The sequence below is a fragment of the Lygodium microphyllum genome, chromosome 29 (assembly GCF_053477565.2).
Source record: "Lygodium microphyllum isolate KBCC chromosome 29, Lygodium_microphyllum_v1.1.10, whole genome shotgun sequence".
In the NCBI taxonomy this organism is placed as follows: Eukaryota; Viridiplantae; Streptophyta; class Polypodiopsida; order Schizaeales; family Lygodiaceae; genus Lygodium; species Lygodium microphyllum.
The window spans coordinates 108,771,663-108,799,534 of NC_141163.1; the positions used below are offsets into that span (position 1 = coordinate 108,771,663).

At 42.8% G+C, this 27,872-nt stretch overlaps 1 protein-coding gene across 1 annotated transcript; it reads right to left on the reverse strand.

The window, feature by feature from the left end:
* Window positions 1-240: 240 nt before the first annotated feature.
* LOC148011009 (short-chain dehydrogenase TIC 32, chloroplastic-like) lies at window positions 241-27,771 on the reverse strand. Its single transcript, XM_087671621.1, has 8 exons — window positions 27,456-27,771; window positions 26,312-26,543; window positions 26,129-26,208; window positions 25,883-26,036; window positions 25,340-25,418; window positions 25,099-25,180; window positions 24,641-24,687; window positions 241-728 (listed from the first exon to the last, which is right to left on the reverse strand). The coding sequence occupies exons 1-8, from the start codon at window positions 27,574-27,576 to the stop codon at window positions 555-557; spliced, it is 969 nt and encodes a 322-aa protein (XP_087527747.1). The 5' UTR covers window positions 27,577-27,771; the 3' UTR covers window positions 241-554.
* Between the last annotated feature and the right edge of the window lie 101 nt (window positions 27,772-27,872).

The following is a 27,872-nucleotide window of genomic DNA, read 5'->3' on the forward strand; positions in this document are numbered from 1 at the left end:
TCTTCCCATCTCTCTCTCTCTCTCTCTCTCTCTCTCTCTCTCTCTCTCTATTTATTTATTTATTTACACATGCAATTGTGCACACGGAAGTACCGCACTACAAAGATTTGTCTACATATCCATTCAGAGAGATTCAATTGTTGATATCATTTCCAGCTATGTTTTCTTACCCCTTTTCAACTTTTTGATGCTTCAAAACTGACTTATTCCAAGGCTGCAAATATCTTCAAACATTCAAGGTTGTTTTGAGTTATAATACGATGATACATTCCAAAAAATCAACATACAGAAACTTATACTTGTGAGCCTTGCGATAGTTTCAGTCTATGAAAAAATTATGTTACGAGTAGGACCAGCAGGTTATTTGGACTTATGAATTCATGCTACAAGTGAACTATATGGGACATGAGCTAACTCATGGGACGTGTGTGTACCATAATTGGAGTAGATTATAGACATGACTCTGTCTCTTCTCATCTTTGCCACTCATACAATGATTCTAAGATACAAGGCTCAGGCAATCCTATCCCTGAATTCTGTGGCCAAGGTCCAATTCACTCATTCTTTTGCTCTGTAGTAATCTTTTCACTGGCCTCCCACAAGGTTTGAGCAAGCTTTGGATCATTAGCATAGGCACTTGGCATTTGTTCATTGCAGTCACAGAAGTACTTGCCACTAACACCATTGACAAATGGATGGAGAGCCAAAAGACACTGTGTCGCTGCCCCCTGTTTCAAAAAGAAATCCAATCAGACCTCTCAATTTTTGGTGAAAATTAATGAATTGAAATAATCACAAAGGACCTTCTGGCCAACCAAGCAGACTCGAACACAGGTAGAAAATTAACAAAGAGAGCCAGAAGACTCTCTCTCTCTCTCTCTCTCTCTCTCTCTCTCTCTCTCTCTCTTTCAAATAAACAAGCAATCTTCAAGAAAAGCACAGCAGCCCATGGAGACTGAAGACCATGATAATCATGGAATCTTTGAGTTTCCAATGAACACTACAGGCACAAAGAGGAAATAGATAGTGGAGACATTTTCATGCCATTGATCCGTGCAAAAGCAAGTCACATTTCTATGATTAGGTTGATACAAAAACTTTGGAATCAATGGAAGTGTGTGACGATCTCCAACAGCAGGAAGCCCACACAAACAAACGTTAGATCTATTCTACTACCACAAAATAGCTTTTTCCCAACTCTGGAAGGAGCTGTCATAAGGTCAAAAACCAAGAGTTTTCAATGAGCAATACAGAATGAGGGAGATGGCAAAAGAGATCCTTTTATCTAATGCTTATTCTTGAAGGATAACCAAGGCTCCAAAGGCTACACACATCATGTGAAGCGCCCACTGCTCGTGGACGTGCTTAGTCCCCCTTCAAATATCATAAGTTAGTAAGGATCTGAATGCTTCACCAAGTGGTAAATACCAAGCAAATATGAATGATCCTCAAGTGACTGTCATTCTAGGAGATCTCATAAAGAGAACATGGAATGTATGATCATGACAAACACAAAAAACTCAAGACAAGAACACAAAACACAAAAAGCAGAGAGGGATGAACATTTGATGAATGAACAAATGCTGAAATGAAGAGTGTAGGAAATGATACAAACATGGATGCTTAAGGAATGGAGATGTCCAACAACCACTGACTCTCATTGGAGCAGGTTGAGGGAGAGTACTAGAGAGTGACATTCCTATGTGGTATCAGTGGCTCATGTAGAAGTCAAGGATTACTCATTTCCTTGAGATCTCTCCTGGCCCACACAGATCAGCCAAGTTTGAAGCCCAACAGGATACTTCACTCTATGTAAACTATGCCCTTATATAGCACATTCTTCAAGCCCATGAGCCTACTACAATTGATGAGGCTCTTGCACAAGAGGTTTGGTGCTGTGCTATGCAGGCTGAACTCAATTCTATTGAGCAAAACCAGACTTGGGAGTTCGTTCCACGTTTGAAGAAGCAAAAGGTGATTGGTGTGAAGTGGGTCTATAAACCAAGTATCTTGTTAATTACAAGCATAAGGCATGGCTTGTTGCCAATGGATTTGCTCAAAGCATAATGTTGGATTACATCTTTGCACCTACAGCTCAGATGTCCACTATTCGAGCTATCTTGGCTCTTGTAGCTCATCACTAGTCACCTATTTTTCAAATGGATGTCAAGTCTACCTTTCAAAATGGCGCCTTGGAGGAGGAGATTTATGACTCACAACCTCCTAGTTTTTCTTATGCAAGGGAAGGAGGACTCCAAAGCAAGCTCCTCGAGCTTCGTACCAAAGGATTGATCGCTTCTTCTTACACGATAGCTTCCATCAATCTGATCATGACCCCAACCTTTACTATAAGCTTGAGGGTGACATGTGTCTTGGTCATTTTGTATGTTGATGAGCTTATTATCACAAGGAGCAACTCACATGAGGTTGATTGGACTCCGAGATATTGAGCCAAGAGTTCAACATGACAAATCTTCGAATCCTATACTTCTTCCTTGGTTTGGAGATTAATCACATCGCATATGGCATCTTCATGTCCCAACAAAGGTACATTTCCGAGTTACTTTTCAAGTGACCCAAAGTCCAAGCTTTTTGCAACAAGTGATCCCCTTCCATATGTGCCTTGTTGGCTTAATGATCTCGCTTATTCACACTCAGCCGAATATTTCCTTTGTGGCGGCAGTGTTGTCTTCTTTTATGAAGACTCCTACTTAGGCTCACTGAAGAGCTACTTTGCGCATTTTGCGTTATTTACAAGTGACAAGATCCTATGGGATCATGTACATAGAGGAGGACGCTCTTTCTAGATGGAGTAACTCAAATTGGGCAAGTGATGTGAATTTGAGATGATCCACTATAGGTAATGCTTTCTCCCTCGGATTGGGGGCTATCTCATCAAGCAGTGAGAGCGGCCTACTATGGCGCTTTCTTCTACAAAGACTAAGTACCGTGCTCTTTATTCCACAACTATGGAGGCAATTTGGCTTTCCACAAATAGGTCTCACTCAATTGCACATGGATAACCAAAGTGCCTTAGCTCTGGCCAAGAACCCCATGTTTCATGCTCCCACGAAGCACATAGAGGTTCAATATCATAATGTATGGGAGTAGATTGTGGATTCCAAGTTAGCAATGGTCTATTGTCCTATAGCGAACAATGCAGCAAATCTCTTCATGAAGCATTTGCCCAAGGCTTCTATGCTTCAACACATGAGATTCTTAAGTCTTCAAACTCTCCCAGGATCTGAGAGGGGATGTTAGCCTACCTATTTTAGTCTGTCAATATGTGATCTCCTAGTTGTGACCTCCATCAGAGTCTAACAAAGACATAGGAGCCCTAAATCTGTTAGCAGTCAGATCCTGTCCAGGTGCAGTCGGACAGATTCTGTCCAAGTGCAGTCGGACTGCACAGTCGGACTGCCACGTGGCAGTCCGACCTGTTCCTGTCAGTCGACTGCATTTAATGCACCGACAGGTCTTTTTCTGGCGCCCAGATCCTGGCTATTTATAGCCGAGTTTTTCAGCAGTCTCCTACACTTTTTTGCTCGCAGATTACAGACTGGTGGCTCGCGCAGATTCCGTCTCTGTTCGCAGATTTCTGACAGGAGACAGTGCAGACTGCAGCGGACTTCGAGGTGAACAGCAGGTTGCATCGTCGAGGTGGAGACACGCAGTCCAGCGCACTGCGCCCATGTACATATCTGCATATCTTTGTATACAGCACACTTTAAACAGCAGATCTTCATCTTCCACTGTCTCTTTCTCTCTCTTCTCTCTCTGCGTTCTCTCTCTCTCAGTCCTACACTTCCACACCGCAGCACTCTGACATGGTATCAGAGCAGTGTTAAAGGGCTGATTGAGTGCAGAACCAACCTGAAGAGGAGTTTCTATCGCGACATAAGGCTGCGTTTTCAGCGTTTGAGGGCAGGTAGGAGGGCTGCGCCTCGGAACAAGGCTGAAGCAAGCGTGGGCGCGCAAGAAAGGAGTCCAGGTGGTGGATTTGCTGCTGTTTACTGCTGTTTGACCAGGAGGAAGTTTGAGTTTTCAGCTTTCAAGTGCAGGTATTGCTTTTTCATCGCCTCCGGCAGGTGAAGAAGTTTCAGGACGCGGAAGAGCCCTAGCAGGCTGAGTTTTCACAATCAGAGGGGGCTGCTTTTGCATTTGTGAAGGCATTACAGGTGAAGATGTCTACAGAGATTGACTTGGAGTTCCAGACGATTATGGACAGGAAGGTGCCTATCTTACCGGCTCTTCCCGCAGATCAGAAGCTCGATGGCAACAACTACCGCATCTGGCGCATCATGATGTTGGCCATCCTTGAGTCCTATGATTTGGCGGAGCTTGTACAAGAGGAAATCGACCGGCCCTCAGTGAGAGATGAGTCCAAACTCTCTTTCGATGCTCGTGCGGAGTTGGCCAAAGCACAGTCTCACTGGGACAAACTGAATGCCAAGATTCGTTACTTTCTTTTTCTGTCTTGTACTACAGCCGTGATAGCTCACATCGAGCACTTGACAGTGGCTCGGAAGATATGGCTGGAGATGTATAACCAGATGACCCTAATGAAGCGGGTTTCTTTGGAGGTTCAGATGCGGACCTTGTCCGTGAACAAGTCTTCTTCATTGCAGGAGCACATCAACAAGCTTAGACAGCTTCAGATGCAGGTTCAAAATGCGGGAAAGCCGATTTCCTCCGAAGACATGGCGATCACACTCTTATCCCAGTTGCCGCCACGATTCGGTACTTTCTACTCCGCTCTTATTGCTTCGGGGCAAGAGTCCACTCTTCGGTGGGAAGAGTTGGTTCCTATGGTCTTGGACCAAGAGGAACAACTAAAGGGACCGAATGCTTCCAAGTCGGAGACACTGACAGGTCAAGCCTCTCAGAAGAAGGGGAAGGACCAAAAGAAAAAGAAGGGGGATAACAAGTCAAAGAAGGACAAGGACAAAGAATCCACATGCCATATTTGTGGAAAGACTGGCCATTGGAAGAAGGATTGCCCTGACAAAGACAAGAAGAGCACCAACAAGAAGGACACCAAGGATTCTGGAGCGGTGGCTGCACCCTCATCAGCTGCATTTCTTCATCTAGCTGTCATTGAGGACTCTTCACCGAATGCTTCTGATGCTGCGATGACGGCTCCCCAAGCTCGAGAGTGGATCGTTGACAGTGGTGCCTCCCGGCACATGACTCCTTCATCAGATAGTGTTGCCCAGTTGCGACCCTCGCGTGGGCAGATTCTCATTGGAGATAGCTCTTCAGTATCTATTGCAGGACGGGGTGAGATGCAGCTTATTCCAGTTGGACGTGGTGGTACCCATACCTCAGAGGTCTTGCATGTACCAGGTTTAGGATATCATCTACTGTCAGTTCATAAGATTTGTTCCCTTGGACTTTTGGTGGAATTTGACAGTGATTCGGTGCGAGTCCTTGATCGTGGGTCAAGGAAGGTTCTCTCATACGGATATGAGGAGAACGGCATCTATAAATTGAAGTCTTCCACCGCCCTCTCTACTCTTCTTCTTACTTCTCACACACAGTCAGAGTTATGGCATGCTCGGTTTGGTCACCTCAACTATGATTATCTTCGAAGGGCGTCACGTGGACAGCTTATTCGAGGGTTGCCGGATATAGTGGTGAGCCAACAACCATGCGTCTCCTACATTCGTGGGAAGAAGCCTAGGGATGCCATTCCCCACAAAGCTTCGTGGCGATCTACTTCACCGATAGAGCTTGTATCTACGGATCTTTGTGGCCCTATGAGGAACGAGTCCTTGCAAGGGAGCTCGTACTTCATGTTGATCGTAGATGACTACAACAGGATGACATGGGCCTATTTTTTGGCATTGAAGTCAGAAACTTTCTCCCACTTCAAGAATTGGCTTCTCTTTGAGGAGAACCGCTCAGGCCAGAGATTGAAGATCTTGCGATCCGACAAGGGTGGTGAATTTGTTTCTAATGGGTTTGCTCGTTTTTGTGCAGATAAAGGTATTCACCAGGAGTTTGCTAATACCAACACTCCTCAAGAAAATGGTATTCTTGAACGGAAAAACCGCAGTGTGATCGAGATGGCGCGCACCATGATGGAGCACCGACAGACACCTCAATTTCTGTGGGCCGAGGCTGTGGCTACTGCAGTCCACATCCTTAACCGATCCCCCACTTCGGCCGTTGATGGGATGACACCTTTTGAGGCTTACTTTGGGACTAAGCCCGATGTTTCTTATTTTAGGGTCTTTGGGTGTGATGCCTATCTTCACATTCCCAAGGCTCATCGTGATAAATTTGAAGCAGCTTCCCGAAGACAGATATTTATTGGCTACAGCTCCCAGTCCCAAGGCTATCGTTTGTATGATTCCGTCAAGCGGGATGTGTACACCAGTTGAGATGTGCGGTTTGTGGAGGTTTCGGCCATACCAACGGGTGAGGAGCATCCCATTCTTGGAGATCCGGGGGAGAGTTGTGCTCCAGCTACAGTTCCTTTGAAGCCCGTGCCTTTTGATTTTGATTCTGTTTCTGACACAGAGTCTATTGTTCCACCGGTGGATATCCCAGAGTCTTCAATTGATGGAGAGAGACGAGGGGAGGTCCGGTCTCCTCCTCGTTGGGCACGTGACACACTTCGTGATTCAAGGATCGAGGGGGTTCCTGAGGAGTGGGGACCGCAGAATGGTCCGCGGCGGTCATGAAGGCACCAGGCACATTCTACGAAGCTTGTTTGCTCTAACTATTGTTTGATGACCCGTGTTATGCAGGATCGAGAGCCCACCTCCGTGAAGGAGGCTTTACAATCCGCACCATGGAAGAAAGCTATGGAAGCCGAGTTGGAGGCTATTGAGAGGAATGGCACTTAGTCACTCGTGCCTCACCCCCCGAATAAGAAGGTAATTGACGTCAAATGGGTCTTTAAGACCAAGTACCTTAGCGATGGTTCTTTGGACAAGCACAAGGCTCACCTTGTTGCTAAAGGTTTTGCATAGCGCCCAGGGATTGATTGTCATGATACTTTTGCCCCCACTGCTCGTATGGCGACTATTCGAGCTGTTCTTGCCTTGGCTGGCCATAGGAGATGGCCTGTCTACCAATTGGATGTGAAGTCGGCCTTCCTTAATGGTGATTTGAGAGAGGAGATCTATGTCGAGCAGCCTCCTGGCTTTGGATCTTCAGATAGGAAAGTCTACAGGTTGAAGAAGGCCTTGTATGGTCTCAAGCAAGCTCCGCGTGCATGGAACGAGAAGATTGATTCGTTCCTTCAGTCACAGTTGGGATATCGGCGTTCTAAGGCCGATCTGTAGCTTTATGTTCACACTTCCGAGAATGGTTGTGTGCTTTTTGTGTTGTATGTTGATGATTTGATTGTCATAGGTGATCATGCACAGAAGGTCCAAGAGACGAAGGCAGCTTTACATCGGACGTTCAAGATGACGAACTTGGGTCTACTCCATTTCTTTTTGGGCCATGAGATTTATCAGTCTCAGAGGGGGATCTTCATCTCTCAGCAAAGATATGTACAGGAGCTCTTGGTTTCTTTTGCAATGGAGGATTGTCGGACCCTTTCTACTCCTATGGATCCGAACTGGAAGGCCACTTCCCATTCAGCTTCTCCAATGGCGGATGCTTCCCGCTATCGTCAGTTGATTGGATCATTGATTTGGCTCCTCAACACTCGTGTTAATCTTTATTTTGCTATTGGACTCTTGGCAGGGTTCATGAGTGAACCTCAAACGGTGCATCATTGGCAGACTGCTCAGAGGATACTTCGGTATTTGAGGGGAACGTCTGATTTAGGGATTCATTATCCAGCAAGCACAGATGGTTTAGATCTTGTACTTGCAGGTTGGAGCGACTCGGATTGGGCCGGTGATGTGGACCACAGGCGGTCTACTACAGGTTACTATTTTACCTTGGGTGCAGGTGTTATCTCATGGAGTAGCAAGAAGCAGCCCACGGTAGCCCCCTTTCGTCTACTAAGGCGGAGTATCAGGCCGCGTCTTCCACCACATGTGAGGCTGTGTGGCTTCGGCGATTGCTAGAGGAGCTTGGCTGCCCCCAGACTCGTCCTACGTTTTGCAATGCGACAATGAGAGTTGGCATTGCCTTGGCATGGAATCCTGTTTTTCATGCCCGGACGAAGCACATAGAGATCCAGTACCACTTCATCCGCAAGAAGCTTCTGGATGAGACCATCACTGTGGAGTACTACAAGACGGAGGGCAATCTTGCAGATTTGTTTACGAAGGCACTTCCCCAGGCTCTACTTCGGAGACATTCCAGATCCCTCAGGCTTCTGCCCCGCCCAGGCTCTGAGAGGGGATGTTAGCAGTCAGATCCTGTCTAGGTGCAGTCGGACAGATTCTGTTCAGGTGCAGTCGGACTGCCATGTGGCAGTCCGACCTGTTCCTGTCAGTCGGCTGCATTTAATGCAGCCGACACGTCTTTTTCTGGCGCCCAGATCCTAGCTATTTATAGTCGAGTTTTTCAGCAATCTCTACACTTTTCTGCTCGCAGATTATAGACTGGTGGCTCGCGCAGATTCTGTCTCTGTTTGCAGATTTCTGACAGGAGACAGTGCAGACTGCAGCGGACTTCAAGGTGAACAGCAGGTTGCATCGTCGAGGTGGAGACACGCAGTCCAGCGCACTGCGCCCGTGTACATATCTGCATGTCTTTGTATACAGCACACTTTATACAGCAGATCTTCATCTTCCACTGTCTCTTTCTCTCTCTTCTCTCTTTGCGTTCTCTCTCTCTCAGTCCTACGCTTCCGCACCGCAGCACTCTGACAGAATCTTGAGCTAAACTTCAAAATCCAAACACAAAGGATTTCGCCAAAGGTTCCTTCATGGTTATTTTAGACTCTCAAGAAGCAAGTTAACAAATAAATGTATATTAACTCTTCATGGCTAGATTGCGATGTTGTTTTGATTAGCACCCAATGCTTGTGAGAATACATTGTTGTGCAATGATCGGAATTATGAAGATGCCTTACCTTGCAATGATATACTGCTTTCGAAGGGATTGTTTTGATATTTTGCTTAGCAAGTTCTTGATTGCTGCTTGTGATGATTTAAATGACTCCTTAAAAGGAGAATATTCCCTGAGTTTGAAGCCTATGAATGGTTTCCCTGGTTAATAACATACGTTTCATACTTCCATATGTATACGGGTATGAAAGTATGATTGAAGTATGATTCAGACCCTTGGGCTGAATCATACGTTGCCCTAATTTTTAGAATGATAAGTTAAACCTTAATATGAAATGTAAACATTCCAACAAAGCTTATACTTCGATAAGCAAGCATAAAAGACATTGAATTTTACAAGGGAACTGTATGAATTTTAATATTATAATCAGCCCACTAAGATCACAAAATTTCATGACTCATAATACCTCACAGTACACTCTAGACAACCCAAGAGACTAAAGGATTAAGGATAAAGAATCTGAATTTCCACACATGCTGCCCTCGCTCTGCACAATGCACAAGCCAATGATTGATCTTGCTACTTCCACACAAATAGGCTGAGACTTGAGCACGCAGGCTACACATACAGTACTCTATAGGAGAAAATGCCAAAATTGTAGGAAAAAACTTCGCTAGGCAAAAAGAGGCAATTTTGACCAATCAGAAGCCGTTGTTTTAAAACCCAAAAAATGGCCAAGTATGAAGTGGCTTTTCATATGTCTGCATACCAAACATTTGCAAACATCTGGTATGCTGAATCATACACATATGAATCCAACTATGAATGGTTCAAACGATTGGAATTGCATAGTAATGGACTCGCCCTCAAGATCTTCTGCCATGATGTCGATAAGGCAATGATGAACCCAAAAGGGTGTTACTCGATACATTGGCCGATGATCAATAGGAAAAACAGCACTGCAAAGAAAGGTTCACTCCTATAGTAGCCTCAAAACCAAGAGGGCTATAGGCATTCTTATGGTAGTCCTACAATGGAAATGGATCTCTATGAGACAACCATCCAAGGATGTTAGAAGACCCAATTCTAGATAATGGCTATTAGTTTAAAGAGGGTTGGAATATGAGTCCCAAAAGAGCTGGAGTATCCAATGATTGGATACCCACCTTGAAGGTAACGAGCTATACAAGCTGCACAAAGTTGTTTTCAAACAACTGTTTTAGTGTATATGCTTAACCTTACGTTCAATGGACCCTTTCTAATGGACTAAACAAGAAGGAAGTTGATTTTATATGTACACTGTGTGTGGTAGGATGCTTTTTTAGAAACTAAAGAATGCCTTAGGTATGTGAGTGGAAAGTGGGTGAACATCACTCCTAATGGATGCCTTCTATGGCCGATTGGCCTCATCCATCAGGTAGCTTTTTGAAATTTGCACATATTTGGGTCTCACAAATTGGGGCTTTTCATGTATTTGAGGAAATTGCAATGGGTCAAGTACAATTTCTTGAAATTTTAACACATTGGACCTCGCACAAATTGGGGCTTTTGCAAAATTTGCAAAATTTGTGTCCAATTTGGTCTTGGTATGTACTTGCAGTGCAATTTCTGTGCAAATTGAGCACATTGGGCCTCCGACAAATTTGGGGCATTTGCAAAATTTGTGAAATTTTGGCAAAATTGGCTTGCACAATCTACTCAAGAGTTATGCTTGATGTAATTTGAATACTGTGAGCAGAGAAATTTGGGGGCTTTTGACTGTGTGGGTCAAGTTTGTACCCGTGGCTGCATTTAGAGCAAAAATTGCAGCTAAAATTTGGGGCTTTCCCATGCAATTCATGTATTAGCTCGTGGCACAACTCAACTGCAATTACTTGTGGTGTGCTATAGCACACATTTTATGACTCTGAAAATTGATTTGCAGATCTAAAATTTCTGCAATTACTAGTTTTTCCATTGTTGGTTGTCACTTGCTTTGTGCCTTGGTCATTTGTGTGACAATTGGGCTCACATTTGTTGACTTTTGAGTCACTTTTGAGCTGTAAATCATGGCTGGCAGCAGTGATAGCAACAATCTTTTGCACATTAAGAAGCTTGAGGGTGCACACAACTTTGCTATATGGCAGAAGTAGTACTATTATGTCTTGGTGAGACCCATAAAGACAAATGGGATAAAACTAGCAACTATGGATCCAGATGAGTGGGATGAGTTAGATAAGCTTCCACGCTCTACCATAGAGCTTTCAATGTCAGACACTTTGCTTTTCAACATAGAGAAATTGAAATTTGCTTATGATATGTGGCAAAGACTTGAGGAATTATATGCTCAGAAAAGTGCAACAAGCAAGGTTTATTGGTTGAAAATTTTGGTGGACCTTCGTATGAACGAAGGTATAACCATGTCTGTACATTTGAATGAATTTAACTCCATATTCAGCCAGCCGATTGCTTTGGAGTTCCACATTAATGAGGAGTTCAAGGCAACATTTTTGCACTGCACTTTGCCTGAAAGCTAGAACACTTTTATGACAGCAATGAGTAACTCTAATACCATGCTATTATATTCAAATGTGGAAAGCTCTTTACCATGGAAGATCTAAACAAGTGAAATATTTCAGCAAGCAAGTCTTCCAATGCACTGCATACTAGAGGCAAATCCCAACAAAAGGATAATTCTGAAAACAAAGCACACAGCAAGTCTCGTGGGAAAAATGACGAGTGCCATCATTGTGGCAAGAAAGGGCATTTTAAACGAGATTGCTTTAAGTGGAAGAAAGAGAAGAACAAGGACAAAAGCATTGATGATAGCAAAGATGAAAAAAGAACAGCCAACATGCAAAGAAGAGCAGTGTTAAGATAGAGGAAGTCAATGTAGTCAATCACAAGAGTGACACTGGCAATGATGTACTCTTTGCTTCTTCTTTTAGTGCACAGTCATTGATTGCAAATTCTAATGATGACATGCACACTTGGATTCTGGATTCTGGTGCTTCATTCCATGTAACACCACACCGTGAGGGGCTTTCTAATTACAGTGGTGATAGACATGGTGTTGTCCCACTATGCATGTGACATTGGAAGGATTGGCAATGTGCACTTGGCATTTTAGCATGGTTCAATGTTCACTTTGCATAATGTGAGGCATATACCCTAACTCAAGAAGAGCTTGATAAGAACAGGGTAGCTAGATAATGAAGGCTATTACACCGCTTTTGGAGATAGCAAATGGAAGATAAGGGATCTAGGATTGTTGCTAAAGGCTCTAAGATTTACACTCTATATCCATTACATGTATCTAGTGTGTGTGATCATGTTGTCACCATAACCAAGCAACCAAGTCTGTCTTTGTGGAGTAGCCTGTTGGGGCATATGAGTCAAACTAGAATGAAAGCGGTTTCTCGTTTGGGTTATTTGCCATATTTGAGGTATGCTAATTGTGACCATTGTGATCATTGTATATTTGGCAAGCATGCTCCAACATCACATAAAAAGTCACTTTCATTAAAATCTTCGCCCTTAGAGGTGGTACATTTAGATGTATGTGAGATGATAGGGTTGTTCGCCCTCTGAGTTGATACATTTAGATGTATGTGAGATGCTAGGGTTGTCTCTAGAAATATTTTATCACATTTGTTGATGATACCACACACAAAGTATGGGTTTATCCGATCTCTCGTAAAGACCAGACATTGGATAAGTTTAAAACATTCTTGGCACTTGCTAAAAATATGACCAATAAGACGTTAAAGTGTCTTCGCTCTGACAATGGTGAGGAATGTATATCCGAATCCTTTCAGTCCTTTTGTTGCAAAGGGATAAAGAGGGAGCTCAATGCCCCTTATAATTCACCCCAAAACAGTATTGCAGAGTGTATGAATAGGACTATTCAAGAGAAGGTCCGTACTGTGATGTCTCATGGTGCATTACCTCATGGATTTTGGGAAGAGACTATTATGACAGTCGTACACTTAATAAATCGGTCCCCAAACAGGTCTTTTGGGAGGAGAGTCCCTCAAGAAGTGTGGTCAAGCAAGCCACCTTCGTAAGCACACTTGAGAGTGTTTAGCTACGAGGCATTTGTGCACATACGAAAACAGATGGCAGCCTTATTATGTTGGTTTTGTATGTGGATGACATGTTGATTGGTGGTAGGAATGTTCATGCTTTGGACACATTGAAGCAAAGCCTACACAGCAGTCTTAACATGAAGGATCTTGGTGAGGCAAATCACATTCTTGACATGCATATATTGAGAGACATATCAAAAGGTCTCCTTCATTTGTCATAGTAGGAGTATGTATCCAAGACTTTATAGCGTTTCAATATTGGAGGGGAAGCAAAGCAATTGGCATACCATTGCCTATATATGTGAAACTCAATGCATAACACAACCCTACATCTCATGATGAAAAGGCTGAATTAGCCAAGATTCCATATACTTCAGTTGTGAGTAGCTTGATATATGTTGCGGTTGCTACACATCCTGACATAGCATTTGTGGTAGGAGTGGTTAGCAGGTATATGACACATCCTAGTAGAAAGCATTGGGAAGCAGCAAAAGGTATCATGAGATATCTTAAGGGCACAAAGGATTTATGCATTTGCTTTGGAAAGCAGAAGGCATATGTCATTGGCTTTACGGATGCAAACTATACTGATCGTGTTAACTGCAAGAAGTCTACTTCAGGGTATGTATTCACCTTCACAAGGGGAGTAGCTTCCTAGATTTCCGCTACAAAAGTGTGTTGCATTGTCTACTACAGAGGCAGAGTATGTGGCTGCCACTAAGGCATGCAAGAAGGCTTTATGGCTTTCACGTCTGGTGGAAGAGCTTGGCATTACCAAGACCCATGTCCTCCATTTTGATAGTTAGAGTATTATCATGCTAGCACGGAATCCCGTCTTTTATGTGAAGATGAAGCACATACAATTGAAGTATCACTTTATCAGGGATGTACTTAACAGCAAAAGTATTGAGCTTGTCAAGATATATACAAACGATAATCTTGCAAATCTTCTCACCAAGGGTCTTCCAACAGAGTGGTTTGCTCATTGCCGATAGATGATGGGAGTTGGATAGTATATGTATTTCAGCTTTGTACATACTTAGACTTAACAACCTTAAGGCACACTGCCTTTAGGTGGGAGGTTGTTGGGAATAAAGGGCCACCGTACCTTTTATACATGCTCGAGTGTGTACCTAAAAGAGGTACAACTCATTGTACCCACACATCGTGCATCTCTCTCACTCACTTTCTACTACTCACTCACTCATACGCACACACTCTCTCTCTCTCTCTCTCTCTCTCTCTCTCTCTCTCTCTCTATTGCCATTGCTGAACATCACATCTCCACTACACCACTTCACGCTGAAATACAAAACCTTGAAAAAGAGATCAAAATATGCAAAACAAAGGTTAGTAGTGAGAGATTCTCTAAAAGCAAAACAAAATAGAAAATGAGAGCTAAATAAATAAACAATGTAATGAGTGTATGTATAAGTGAATACAACGAAAGAATAAAGAAGGAAAGACTAAGGATGTGGCCACTATCATGCACGTCCATCGGCAGATCACTGCCAATGAAACGCCTAACAAGGTGGAGAAGTGGTCCTAGATGGAAGTGCAGAGGATGACCTAGGAATGGATGCAAAGAGTGCAAGGGGTGAAAAGCTAGCAAACCAATCAGCTAATTGTTCAAGAGTACTAAAAGATATAGGTTGCTGAGGCTATCCGCATGCCACATGTCTAGCATCCACTAGGATAGAAGAAACAGATGGAGCAGCAATCAAAGTTATTACCTTGACTGACGGTTAAGGGTCTTCCATGCCTAAGGCTCTCTTGAGATATTTGTAAAACTTGTCAACTCGAGAAGCAACACCATAATCCATTCCCTCAACATCCACACACAAAGCTGAGGCACCTCTTAGATTGATTTGTGTTGATCTTTGTGGGCCAACATCCATAATTGCCTTGAACAACACGTTGTGCTTCTTTTTTATATGATCATTCTAGATACATGTGGATGTACTTTCTCAAGTAGAAGTCTAATGCATTTGCATTTTTTTTGCTTTGATGATTTTGGTTCATAACCAAACTGATTGTCATGTAGAATGCATGACGAGTAATAGTAATAGCGAGTTTACGTTTGACGAGTTTTTCAAGTTTCTATAAGAGCACGCATCTCTAGTCAGCTTACCTCTTCCAACTCCCCCCCTTAGAATGATGTCGTAGAGCGTAGGAACTAGACCATCGTGAAAATGGGACGCTCTATGCTGGTCGCAAACAAAGCTCCCTAAGTACCTTTGAGTTGAGGATATTAAGACTTAGATGTACATCCTCAACCAATGCTCGACCACGGCTATCCCTCAAAGAACTTTGTATGAGGCGTTCTTTGGCTCTTAGTCTCTCACTCTCTCCTCTTTCCCACACCCTATCAAGGCTCAAGGCTCAAGCCTCTCCCATCCCCTCTCTCTCACTTTGCTCTTTCAACTTTAAAGTTTACCCCAACTCTCTCCCTCTCTTTCAACTTTCAACTTTCAACTTTTTAACTTTCAAGAGTCAAGACTCAAGCATCTCGCTCTCCCTCTCTCTCTCACTCTCCCTCAGGTCTCTCCATCCTTCATCAACACCATAACTCGTGAGAAGCACAAGGCCTTCAATTTGCACGCGGTCCATGTGGAGAGGGACACAAAGAAGTCCAACTCCCACCATTGGACGTGCAAGTATGGCTCGAAGCACTATACAAGTGGTGCAACCCGGCTTCTCCAACATCCTACCAAGACAGGGGGGCCAAGTTGCTCCATGCAAGGAAATTCCTCAAAACATCACGAATGAGATTCTTGCCAAGATAAGAGGGGGTTTTCACAAGAGAAGAAGGAAGTGGCGTATCGGCACCAACTACTATGCCTACTAATGAGGAAGCATCGAATGTGAGCGTATCTTCAACTAATGCAAAAGAGGCCTCAACCATTGGTGGTGGGGACTTCACATCCCCATCTAGCTCCGGTAAAAGCCAGAGAGTGGAGACTCATGTGGCACCCGAGAGACGAGCCTCTCTCTCTCTCAAGCTCCCGGTCATGTGCATGGGTAACCAACGTTCCTCCTCGGTTAGGGTGGTAAATAACTTGATTTAACAAATTCACAAAACCGAAATGCGCACTTTACCATATAATCTTGAACATTGGACACCCTATTGGCTCCAAAACTGGCACCCCTTTCACTATTTATTTAACTTAATTGAAGAAGAAGTTGATGTACAATGGGATTCTCCCAATCCCTTTCGGTATTCCAACTCCCCTTGCTGTCCAAAATGACGAGCAAGTCTTCAATCTGATTTGCCCCTTGGTTAGGGCAATCAATTGGCCTTCACCTGCTTTGATGGAGATGGAAAATGCCCCAAATTCATTGATTTGCTAGTCCCTGCACTTGAATTTGACTGAAAACAACTTCAACCCTGTTGAATTCAAGTCTTGGAGACTCCAATTTCTTACACGCCTCCCGAGGCTGCTTCTAAACCCTAATTTTTGCTACATATTAGGGTTTACAGCAGAGAAATCTGAAATTTCTCAGCCTCTGGTGATCTCAATGCTGTAATCTTTGGAGCACAGCTGTAGAAAGGCTGGGAGATGAGAGAGAATGCTGAGGAGAGAGAAAATTCAGATTTATCATTTACCATCCTATCCAACGAATAAGGCTGGTTTCAGGTGTCCACTCTATGGAATGAGTGGGATGAGCATGAGACAGAGGAGGCCAAAGCCATACAAGGCTTGTGCCTTAATGAGCAACTTTGGCAAAAAGTCCATGCCATTGCCATTGTCGTGACTCCCTTTTATAGAGTGTTGCGTATGAGTGATTGTGAGGGGTCCACCATGGGCCTTCTCGTTCACATCTTTAGAGTAGCATTAGTGGAGGTACATGCTTGTATAGTGATCGCAGAAACACAGCGTGCATATGTTCTAGAGATAGCAAATAGGAGATGGGCGTGGATGCATAAGCCTATCCATGGTTTTGCCGTATTGGTACATCTGGCCTAAAAGTCGCCGACGGTCATGGATAATAGAGCTCCATTTGGACCAGCTTGCTTATTTGACTCGTATGGTCCCTATGGATGACCACAATGCAATGCTGGAGGAGCTAGGATGCTATGCAGATCAAAGAGGGCATGTGGCTTTTGCTTCTCCCACTTGTTGGAGGAGAGTCACTTGTGAAGCCTTTATTTTGGTGGCAAAACTTTGCATATACATTGGAGGCCCTTCGGCCCTTAGCCATGAGGGTCCTTGCCCAAGATTGCTCTTCAGGTGCATGTGAAAGAAACTGGAGTGCCTATTCTCTCATTCACACGAAGATTCGCAATCTACTTAGCACACGATAATTAAAGTAGCTAGTCTATTGCCGCAATAACTTACGTATGATGAGGGCTATGATGAGCATGGGTTGTCACAACTCTATAGAAACAGAATTTGTATCCTTTTTCATTTGTCTATATAATGATTTATTATATTTATTTCCTTTGCACTAATTAGATATAAAGAAAAGTGCATTGGAGCTGGCCACTGATGAGTGGTCACAGGTTATGGTAGACCCACACGGTGGGTTAGAGAAAAGATAGTTCACACTTCCACCTATATGGCCCGATTGGGCGCTTGTGACCAGAACTCACGCATATCAGGGTTAGACTCGCACACAAAAAAGATTGATGCCTTGAAGTGTAGGCTAGATCCACTAGAACAGACAGTTACAATCAACAAGATGGCATGATCATGAAATGCTTGTATAATGTGCATGTGTGGGCTGAAAGCTTGAAATGCACATTTCTTTGCATAGGAAAGTCACATGAAGATTCTGATACCGTTTTTGCGATGTATACGGAAAAAGCTTTCATATGACACCCATATTGGGGGGTCCCTAAATTTTAGGAGATCCCTAAATTTTAGGAGCCTCGAATTAGCCTAAAAATGCTAGTCCTAAAAAATAAGGATGTCATTCTAAAAATAGTAAGTTTTGTACTCTGACTGTGCTTACTAAAGCCCTTTTAACTCCCTTACACCGCAACTCGATGCAATGCGCCTCAAGTTGCTACCAACTTAACCACTCCGTCTAACCCAAAAATTAGACCCACAACAGTCACCTTTTTGCCATCCAATCACATAGACCTCATCTAATATACAAGTCGGGACTCAACCAATGCCCGGGCTCACATTTGGCTTCTCCTCATAATGGGGGCCTTACAACTTTGAGCACCATGGATCATTGGTAGCACCTAATGAGGGTGGGGCAATGATTATATCTAACAAAGCCTTGTTGTTCATCTTTTTCCACTCTTTTGTCTTGAGGTGGAATTCTCCAACAAGCCCATCTTCATCATCTTCCTTCTTGCCATCTGCATCTCCTATATCATCCTCAAATAGATCCCAGATGCCTTTTCTCATGAGATGGTACATTTTTTTTTCTTTTTAGGTGTGAAAGCCTTTTGACAGTATTCGGCCCAAAAAGGAAGGCCATAGAGAAGAGACAAGTATCAAGACACTTGTCACACAAGTTTCCAAGTGTCCCACCACTTGTCACATCTCATGACATGTGGCTGGACACTTGTCTTGTGCTACTCCACTTTCCCCTTTTGTACTAGCTCTTCCCTCTCCTATAAATAAGAGCTCGTTTTTCTTCATTCAGCATCATTTTTCTTTGCTGTAAACTCATGTACAGCACCCACAGATAGCCAGAAACTGGCCCCATCCATCCCCATCATCATCCCCCACTTCTCCATTATCAAATTCCTCCATATTCCCTCTTCTATCACTGCTGTTTTACAGGACAGCAAGCCTGTAAATTCATTACAGCACCTCCTTCTCAAGCTCTTTCTTCCATTTTAGTAATAAGAAGCAAGCCCTATCCATGTACTACTGTTCAACAATGGAGAAAGGCTGATTTCCCCTCTTTCTTCTCTCATACTAAAAAGAAATCACTTCTTATCATTGCATAATAGATAATGCATGTGTGTTTGTACATCTTTGCATGATCTTGTGAGAGTGAGAATTACTTCTCCTCACTCTCAAGTTGATTGTAACTGAGCTCTTCCCTAAGGGACTTGGATTGAGCAGAAATACATTCCTTTGGGGGGGGTTGCCCATCTTCAACCCTCAATCTTGTCTCCATTACTTTTACATTTTCATGGCTGTAATTTTGTGAGTAATTTTCATTTTCAGCTTTTAGTGTTCATTCTCTTTTATATTAAATCTCGAAAACAAGCGAATATCATAATTGTTAAGCATACTACGTTGTTCGGGGCATTTACATGGGTAGTCCAAAGCAAGTAAACACTTAACCATAAGATTTAAAATTTGTTGTTTTAAACTTTGAAGTTTATACTTTACAACTCTTTCAAGTGTACATCAGGAGGTGGACGAGGAGATGATTTTTGCAGAGCTCTATAGAGAGCTTATAGCAAAAGATACTCATGACACTCGTAGTTAGCATGCTTGTGGGCAAGGAGTATTGAGTAAGTGGTAGTAGGGCCATGGTCATTCGGCACCCTCTAACATCAAGGAGAGGTGGTTCGAGTGGCTTGCAAACATTTGTAAGGCGAGGCTCTAGTAGCACATATCACGTAACCTTATGATGACATCCCCCCCTTGCCTACACACTCATCACCTAGGAAGCCATCATTTGATGGCGATGGTAACCTCATCAGTGAGGATGAGTATGAGAGTGTCTCATCATCCAATGTCGAGGAGTCATCTTTAGACTCTTGATGAGCACTCAAATGGTTCTGATGATAATGATGATCATGTGATAGCGATGCCTCATCATAGATTCATAGCTCTCTCTTTTTTGTATCTACTATCATTGTATCCACATACATGATGCCACTATGATGCATCATCCATGGACCATGTATGTACTAGACTATAGTTGTATCACATGTTGTACGCAACCCATGCGACCACAATGGCCACCCTCATGTATTCATCTTATTTTGTAATGAAATGGCTATTTCTACTTTAAACATGTGTTCTATCATTTAATGATTTATAGTTTTTTTAAATCATGTTTTTTTTTCATACTAATATCATACCGTACCTTATAAAATCATAAGGTACCATTTAGCACCGTATTTTATCGTACCGTACCATACGAACCTTTCATACCTGACAACTATGAGTTTCCCACTTGAATCTTCGGGAGCCGTGACACACACCTAATGATAAGATAGGAAAGCTCACTTCTCGAGTTGATCTACTTATTTTTGTAGATTATTCATCCGAAGCAAAGGTCTTGTTTGATCCTTAGGCAAATAAGGTGATCGTTACGAGCAATGTAGTTTTTCATGAGAGGAATATTATGCAATCTTTTGCACCAAACTCCAAGCCAATTCTTCAGCATATTCCATCAAAGATAGTACCTTTTGAGCCAAGTCTGTTGCCCACTCTTAACCTTTGCACAAATTTTTCAGCTCCCACTGCCCCTCTGTGAGACTCATTACCTTGCTTGTGCCAACAAACCATACAGAATTTGGGGATCCTTCCACCGGATTTCACTCCCAAGGGCCCCAAGAGATCTAACCAACTTGCATCGCAAGCTTCACTTGCGTCGTCGTTTATAGCTGATAACATAATGTATTCTGAGTCAGATGTCATTATTTACAACTGACTGCATAGCGCATTCTAAGCCAGATAGTTGGCAAGGGCATCTTCAGCACCCTTAATGGCGAGAGGACATGGAGAAGGGCCTAGAGAGTGGATTATCCAAGTCACAAGAAAGTCATCGAGACAAAGTGAATATTTAAGGCCAAGCTAAAGCTAAAGGCTAATGGGACTTTAGATAAATACAAGGCTCACCTTGTCATGCAAGGGTTTTGATAGAAGCAAAGCATTGACTCTATGAAGATATCTTTGCTCCTACTTCGCAATCAACATCTTTCCGTATGTTGGTTACGCTCGCCGCTAGCCACAATTGGCCAATCTATCACATGGATATCAAAAGTGCCTTTCTGAATGGTTCTCTAGAGGAGGAAGTCTATGTGGAGCAGCCACCTAGATTTTCTTCTACAAATCGAAAAGATAAGGTCTTTCGCTTGCGAAAAGCTCTTTATGGGCTAAAGCAAGCAGCACGGTCTTGGTTTCGAAGGATGGATGAGTTCCTTCAAACTCACGAATACCACTCTACCCCTTATGGTCTCATTTACAGCATTCATTCACTTCAGAGTTTCTTCTATCTGTGTTTGAGTTTTGCTTTTTGCATTTAGGGTTTGAGTTTTGGCTTGTCACTATCCAAGTCTTTGTGTTTCAATCTTGGTTGTACATGTTGCATTTCCTCAGTGTAAACTCCAACATATCTTTACATGGTATTAGAGTTGGTGCTCTTCTAAAGAATATCTTACGGTGATTGTGGAGGCTAGTCTTTGTACAAAACTCACACGTTACTCGATTCTAACTCAGAATGTCTCAGCCACCTTCTTCTTTGGATCTTATGACGCCCTATCAAGCTTCTCCATCATTGGAAACTCTGAGAAGGCATTATGGTCTCGAGGAGGACATAGACACACCTTTACCTTTGCTATCTTCTTCTTCACGATTTGGTCATCTCACATGGAAAGACTTTGAGGAGTACTTGTGCATCACGTAGAGTTCAATTTACACCCCTCCAACGAGTGCTACTACACCGTTTGGACCGATTGGTGAGATTGACCATCTCTCTAATCTTGGAGGGACCACAACATTCAGCACGTCTAGTGATCCATCTCCTTAGTTGGTGGCAACCCTTCCTTAGCTCCATGTGACTTTTGCTATGAGCATTGGCCCCTCCATTACCTAGTGACAACTACCGATCATCTTCATCCTCCTAGCAACTACATCATTGCTATGTTTGCACCTTTCTGCTATTGTCCATAGCATTAGACATCATCCACAATTGTCACCTCAGTCTCTTGGCTCTCATGATTTGCATTTAGTGTTTTCATCGCCTTCTGTCACTCCAATTGGTGGTCACAACACTTGGGATCCGTCTCCAGTGGACGTCACTCTTCGAAACTCCATTGCTCTACCCTTGGGCATTCTATACACTCTTACATTCATTTACAACATTCATTCACTTCACTTCTCTCTATGTTTCTCTGTGTTTGAGCTTTGCATTTTGTGTTTAGGGTTTGAGTTTTGGCTTGTCACAGTCTAAGTCTTCGTAATTCAATCTTGGTCGTATAAGCAGTGTTTCCTTAGTGCAAACCCTAGCATATCTTCGCAGTTATCGTATTATGGACATATCAATGTGTCCCTTTCGAACAAGAAGTTCTGAATTCTCACTAATGTGTAGCTCCCCTTGTTGTGCATGTCACTCTAGGTTGTAGATTTGCTCATCAATATGATATACCTAAGGTAATGAAGTATTACAAGATGGAATTCAAATCCAAGGATGGCTTGAATTTGCTCCTTCTACGAGTCTTTGATGTCTCCATATCAAGACTTTCGTGTATTCATCATTGGATAAGAGAGAGAATAATCCCACTGCTTTATCCCTGGATAGAGATTTAGGATACCAATCCCTCAAAGGTTGCAGTGAGGGCGGAGCCAGCACTAAAGGAATAAGCTCCAAGGGGGAATTCTTTAATGAGGTTGGTTGAGAAATCCCCGAAATCTTCTTGCATGCTCTTGAATGCCAAGCTTTTTGCATCAAGACTCAATTGTCATGCAAAGCAGCTAGCTCAAAGACCATGTACAAGTATTGATGAATGCTCAATGAAGATAAGAGTGTATAGACATGAAGATGATACAATGGACCTCAAACCTCCATGCCTTAGTAATTGGGGCAGAGGTGAGCTAAGAGTGGTGTCAAAGAAACTGAGAACAGCTCCAAATTTGTGTCATACTCATGATACATTCCAAACTGCAGTGGCAACAATTCACCGTGTGGGCTGATGAGGCAGGAAGCAAAGGAGGGAGTGAAGCATAGTGCTCCAACCACCAAGATGCCAATGTAGACTCTGGGCAGCAAAATGCAGGGTATGCTGGCTGAAATGCGACCCCATGAGCAGCAGACAATGGCAAAGATGATGATGTCAGCTATTCATCCTCCGCAATACACAAACACAGGCTGCAAGTTGAAAGCACAGGCTGCAACAGCCCTGGGCAGATGGTGACGTGGCAAGACAGTAAGATAGGACACTGAGACAGCAGGCAATCATCCTCTTGTGCAGGGTGCCAGCTCCAGCGGATGGCAACAGCTCTTTGGGAGGGCGTGGCTAACTAGAGAGAATGAAGATGGCTGAGGACTGAGGCAAAATGAAGATGAACTGAGGGATGGTAATTGATGCCCATAACATGTCCTTAGAGGATTTTTGGGTATTTATCCTATTGCCCAAAAAAATGCCTTTCCATAAATAATTCTTTTTGGGGCTGTTTTTGAGGAGTCAAATTAGGCAGAAATGCATGACAATTTTGTGTTGATTGAAGCCTTTAATTTTGCTTCTCAACATCCCTCTATAGACCTCATGCAGATGCCACATTATTGTCACGTGGACTAAGGATTCCCATCAGCAAGATTCAAGTGGCTTCCCATGAATCACGAGTCTATAGGAGAGAATCCACCAACAAGGCTAATAATGTTACATGTAGGCCTACATGATCATACTCATTTTGTGGCTACATACCTAACATATGAATTTGGAAATTGCCTTCACTGCTTTATTGTTAATGATCATGGGCTACAAACAGTAAGAATGTCTTGGCTAGAACTAAGTGCCTTCATGCAAGGTACTATGTAGATAATGGTAGATATGACTATAAATAGAGGGAGGACTGATAGGTGATAGGGGTATCAAACTTAAGCAATAGTTCCTTGCCACTACTTCACCATTAGAGGCACTTGACATTGCCCAAAACACACATGTAGAGGCAAGACAAATGAAACCAAGATCCAGGGGCACATCATCTAAACTAATGCACATCTTTGAGACTTTTTGCAGCAGTATCAAGAGTTTACAATCTTGGAGGATGAACCCTCAAGAAGGAGAATAATGAGAAAATAGCCCAAATAGTAGATAGAACGTGTGCTGAAATGACAACAGGTAAGGAGTATATAGCAACAAAGATCACAATATCATGGTGGATGAAGATATGGACAAACATTGTCATGTACCTTGGCAATTTACTCAAGTGCATATGCTGTGTTGGTTGGCATTTGGGCCATGACTAGAGAACCAGTCATTGTTTAAAAAACTGCGGCTTCTCTTAATGGACTTGGATCTTCATTGTGAGGCCACTGAAGGCAGCTCCAAACATGCGCAGAGTTGCCACCAAACTTTGCTACATACTTAGGCTTTCTTATGCTGTCTCTGTTTTCGATCTTCTTTTAGGGAGGAAAGGGGAACAGATGACCTATTATGGTCTCAAACAACCATTAGAGCTTAAACCTCGAGGAATCCATGTGTTTGATCATCCATCACAAAGATACCATTTCAGTTAGAAATCCCTCCACACAATGTGTTGTTGGTCCAATATAGATAAATGATTCAGGTTGTTTATATATGAGTAACTCAATTCTGATTTGCAGCCTTGTTATTGGTAAACTAATGTTACATAAATCATTTGTAACAAAGTGGTAAGAGACCTCCACACTGCTAGGTTGTATCAGTAGACATTTGAAACGTAATAATCTTAGTAAAAGAAGAAAGTAAAACATATGCTTGGTATGTAAAACTAGCTTTCCACATTCCCAACACTAACCTGGGGGATCGACTTCCATAAAAAAGATGAAATAGCATGTAATGCTCCTGAAAGCAACCAAAAATATTTCAGACATTTGTAGAGCAAAGAGTGGTGCTATGAATGCAAAAATACACTAAGGAGATAATGCAACTAATAAACCACCCACACAACAAGAATGAATTCAGCAACAGTTCATGGGAGTCATGAAGGTGTGAAAAACTCAAGAGTTCTTCATCCTAAAAAGATACCGCTAAATGGTCAAATCTAGCTCAATCAATCCAATGCTTGACAAAGGTGGTGCTTGTGCTTCTTGGGGCTATAGTACAATTTTGTTAAGCCATGCACATCATACAACTTACTATTATCTGAAAGCATCCCATTAGCATTTTTCATGTAAAATAAATATCACTGGATAAAGTTCAAACGTGTGTATGCCCGAATGCATGTAAGTGGGAAGTTTATGTAAGGGACCATACGGACTATTCCCGAATTCTTTTGAAGGTTGGTTTTTATGGCACCAGGATGAAGTGCATTCACCGTGATGTTTGTTCCTTCCTCCTTCAAGCATCACATAATGAATTAGAAATGTTAAAAGAAGATAACAACAATTACAAGTACATCAAGTCACATCTGCATACATATTTGGAACAAGTTTGGCATGATCTATACAAGGCTAGGTAAAACCAAGAAAATCTGCTTCTTCCAAGTAAAGCATACCTGAAGCTTTCTAGCCAGCTCTTTTGCATGCAATATATTTGCAAGTTTTGATTGACCATATGCTAGCCACGAATTATAGCTATTTTGAACAGATTAATGAGTAATTTTCAAGGAGAGACTCTCTCTCTCTCTCTCTCTCTCTCTCTCTCTCAAAACAAAAAGCACAACCCAATAGAACTCATTGAACATTACAAAGATCTGAGATATGCTGTCATGAGAGCAAGAGTCACAATAACCCCAAGGAGCTAAAGTAGTTTGATTGAAATAAAATAATCATCACATTATGATACCAAGGTTAGACTTTACAAAATGGTATCTGAGCAAGACAAAATTGCAAGAGCTGGAGGGGCCAAGTTTCCTACCTGCAAAACCAAACAGGAAACCAGTTAAATGGTATTTCCTACATTGCAGGTGTCAACAGCTCGGCCCAGTTGCCATCCTGGTCACCAGCCTTACAGGGTTATCTTGTTAGAATCCATTGTGCAAGAAAGATTGTGTGCATGCACACATGCACATGTGACATTCAATTAAAGCGGCATGTACCTTGACTGATCATTCAACTTGTCAAATTGGATGCCCCTTCGATAAGTGAACCTATGTCCTTCAGATGAAACATTCACAATTCTTCCTTCTTTGCCAGACCCCTTGGCAGTCCTTTTCATTGTATCTAAGAGAAGATTTGTTAAGAGGAAATGACCTGTCATCACCCAGAAAACAACCCAAAAACATGTCACAGCTTATACAAATAGCAGCTTCAATTTACTTCACTCCTTGCAGAACAGAACATACCAATGTGGTTAGTGGCAAACTGGATTTCGATGCCATCAGCTGAAAGCTGAAATGGACAAGCCATTATTCCGGCATTGTTTCTTTGAAACCAAAGAAAATAGAGTGGTTTAATCTTCTGTCGGTAGGCTTGAAGCTATCCTAAGATTTGCATTAGAATGAATTCCAAGAGATTCCCATACTTACATCAAGATGTTCAGGGGAATATTAAGGGCATGGAAATCACTTGCAAATTTTCTAACAGAAGCCATGGAGCTGAGATCGAGGTTGAGGACATGGATGCGTGCATCACTGGTCTCTTTAAGGATGCTTTCTTTCACAGCCTCCCCAGCTGAGACATTCCGCACAGCCATCACCACCTGTGCATGACGCATGGCCAGAACACGAGCAGTCTCTGCTCCCACTCCACTGCTTGCACCTTCGAGAATAGAATGGCACCATCAACAGAACAATTAGCTGCAGTACACATAGTTAACTGTCTTCCATAGCAACATACTTTTGTAATAAGGCTGGGCGGACATCGAGCTCAGACATTTTTTGCCTACTTAGTAGGTGATTATGCATGATAGTTTGTTTCCTTGCTTATGATGTAGATGCTAGTTAATTGTGAAAACAGACTTGAATAAAATGGAAGGCACAAAGCAAGAAATTTTCTAGTTGAGAAATTAGTACAAAAAGCGCCCATTTTGAAAGAATTTTGGGGCAGTGGCGCTAAGCTCCATCACTTAATTGCTCAAGATTATTATGTTGCTACCCCAGCTGAACAATAGCAAAATAACACTTCACGGATTTAAGCCTGGTCTGCGGATTGTTATACATTTCTGTTAAATCACAGAGAATGCTTCACGATTGTGATTTAAGTGCTTCACTATTGTTTGTTTCCATTTAATCACTAGGAGTCCTCGTATGTTGACGGTGCATATCAATGGAGAAGCTTAGAATTGGATCGAAACACTCTCTCTCTCTCTCTCTCTCTCTCTCTCTCTCTCTCTCTCTCTCTCTCTCTCTCTCTCTCTCTCTCTCTCTCTCTCTCTCTCTCTCTCTCTCTCTCTCTCTCTCTCTCTCTCTCTCTCTCTCTCTCTCTCTCTCTCTCTCTCTGTGTCTGTGTGTGATTTAAGTGCTTCACTATTGTTTGTTTCCATTTAATCACTAGGAGTCCTCGTATGTTGACGGTGCATTACTTCCTTCAGCTGGTAGCAAACCAAGCATATCAATGGAGAAGCTTAGAATTGGATCGAAACTCTCTCTCTCTCTCTCTCTCTCTCTCTCTCTCTCTCTCTCTCTCTCTGTGTGTGTGTGTGTGTGTGTGTGTGTGTGTGTGAGGAGAAACCTGTGATGATGGCGGTGAGACTAGAAGCGTCGATGCCATTGGTGACCTCCTCTGCTGTTGAGGAGGAACAGAAGCCCGACCTGGAACTAGAAGGCGATCGTCTACCAAAAAGAGCAGCCATGGATTTCTTTGCGCAGCTGAAGGTGCTGCTCCTTCTTTATTTGGCTTCACTTATCTCGCTTCGTCTTTCTTGAAGAAAACGCAGGGCTGAGCCAGGAGGGGGTGACAGGTGATCTTAGATCATGGCCATCGTCATACACCCCGTGCCCGTGCAGCCTGCGCGAGTCCACAAAAAAAGTCTGCCGGCCGACTCCAAGAAAACCCACGTCTAGTAAATTGTAATCCTTTCAACTTTGAAATTTACCTTTCAAATTAAAATTAAAATTTAAAAAAACCTTCAAATTTTGAAGGATTTTA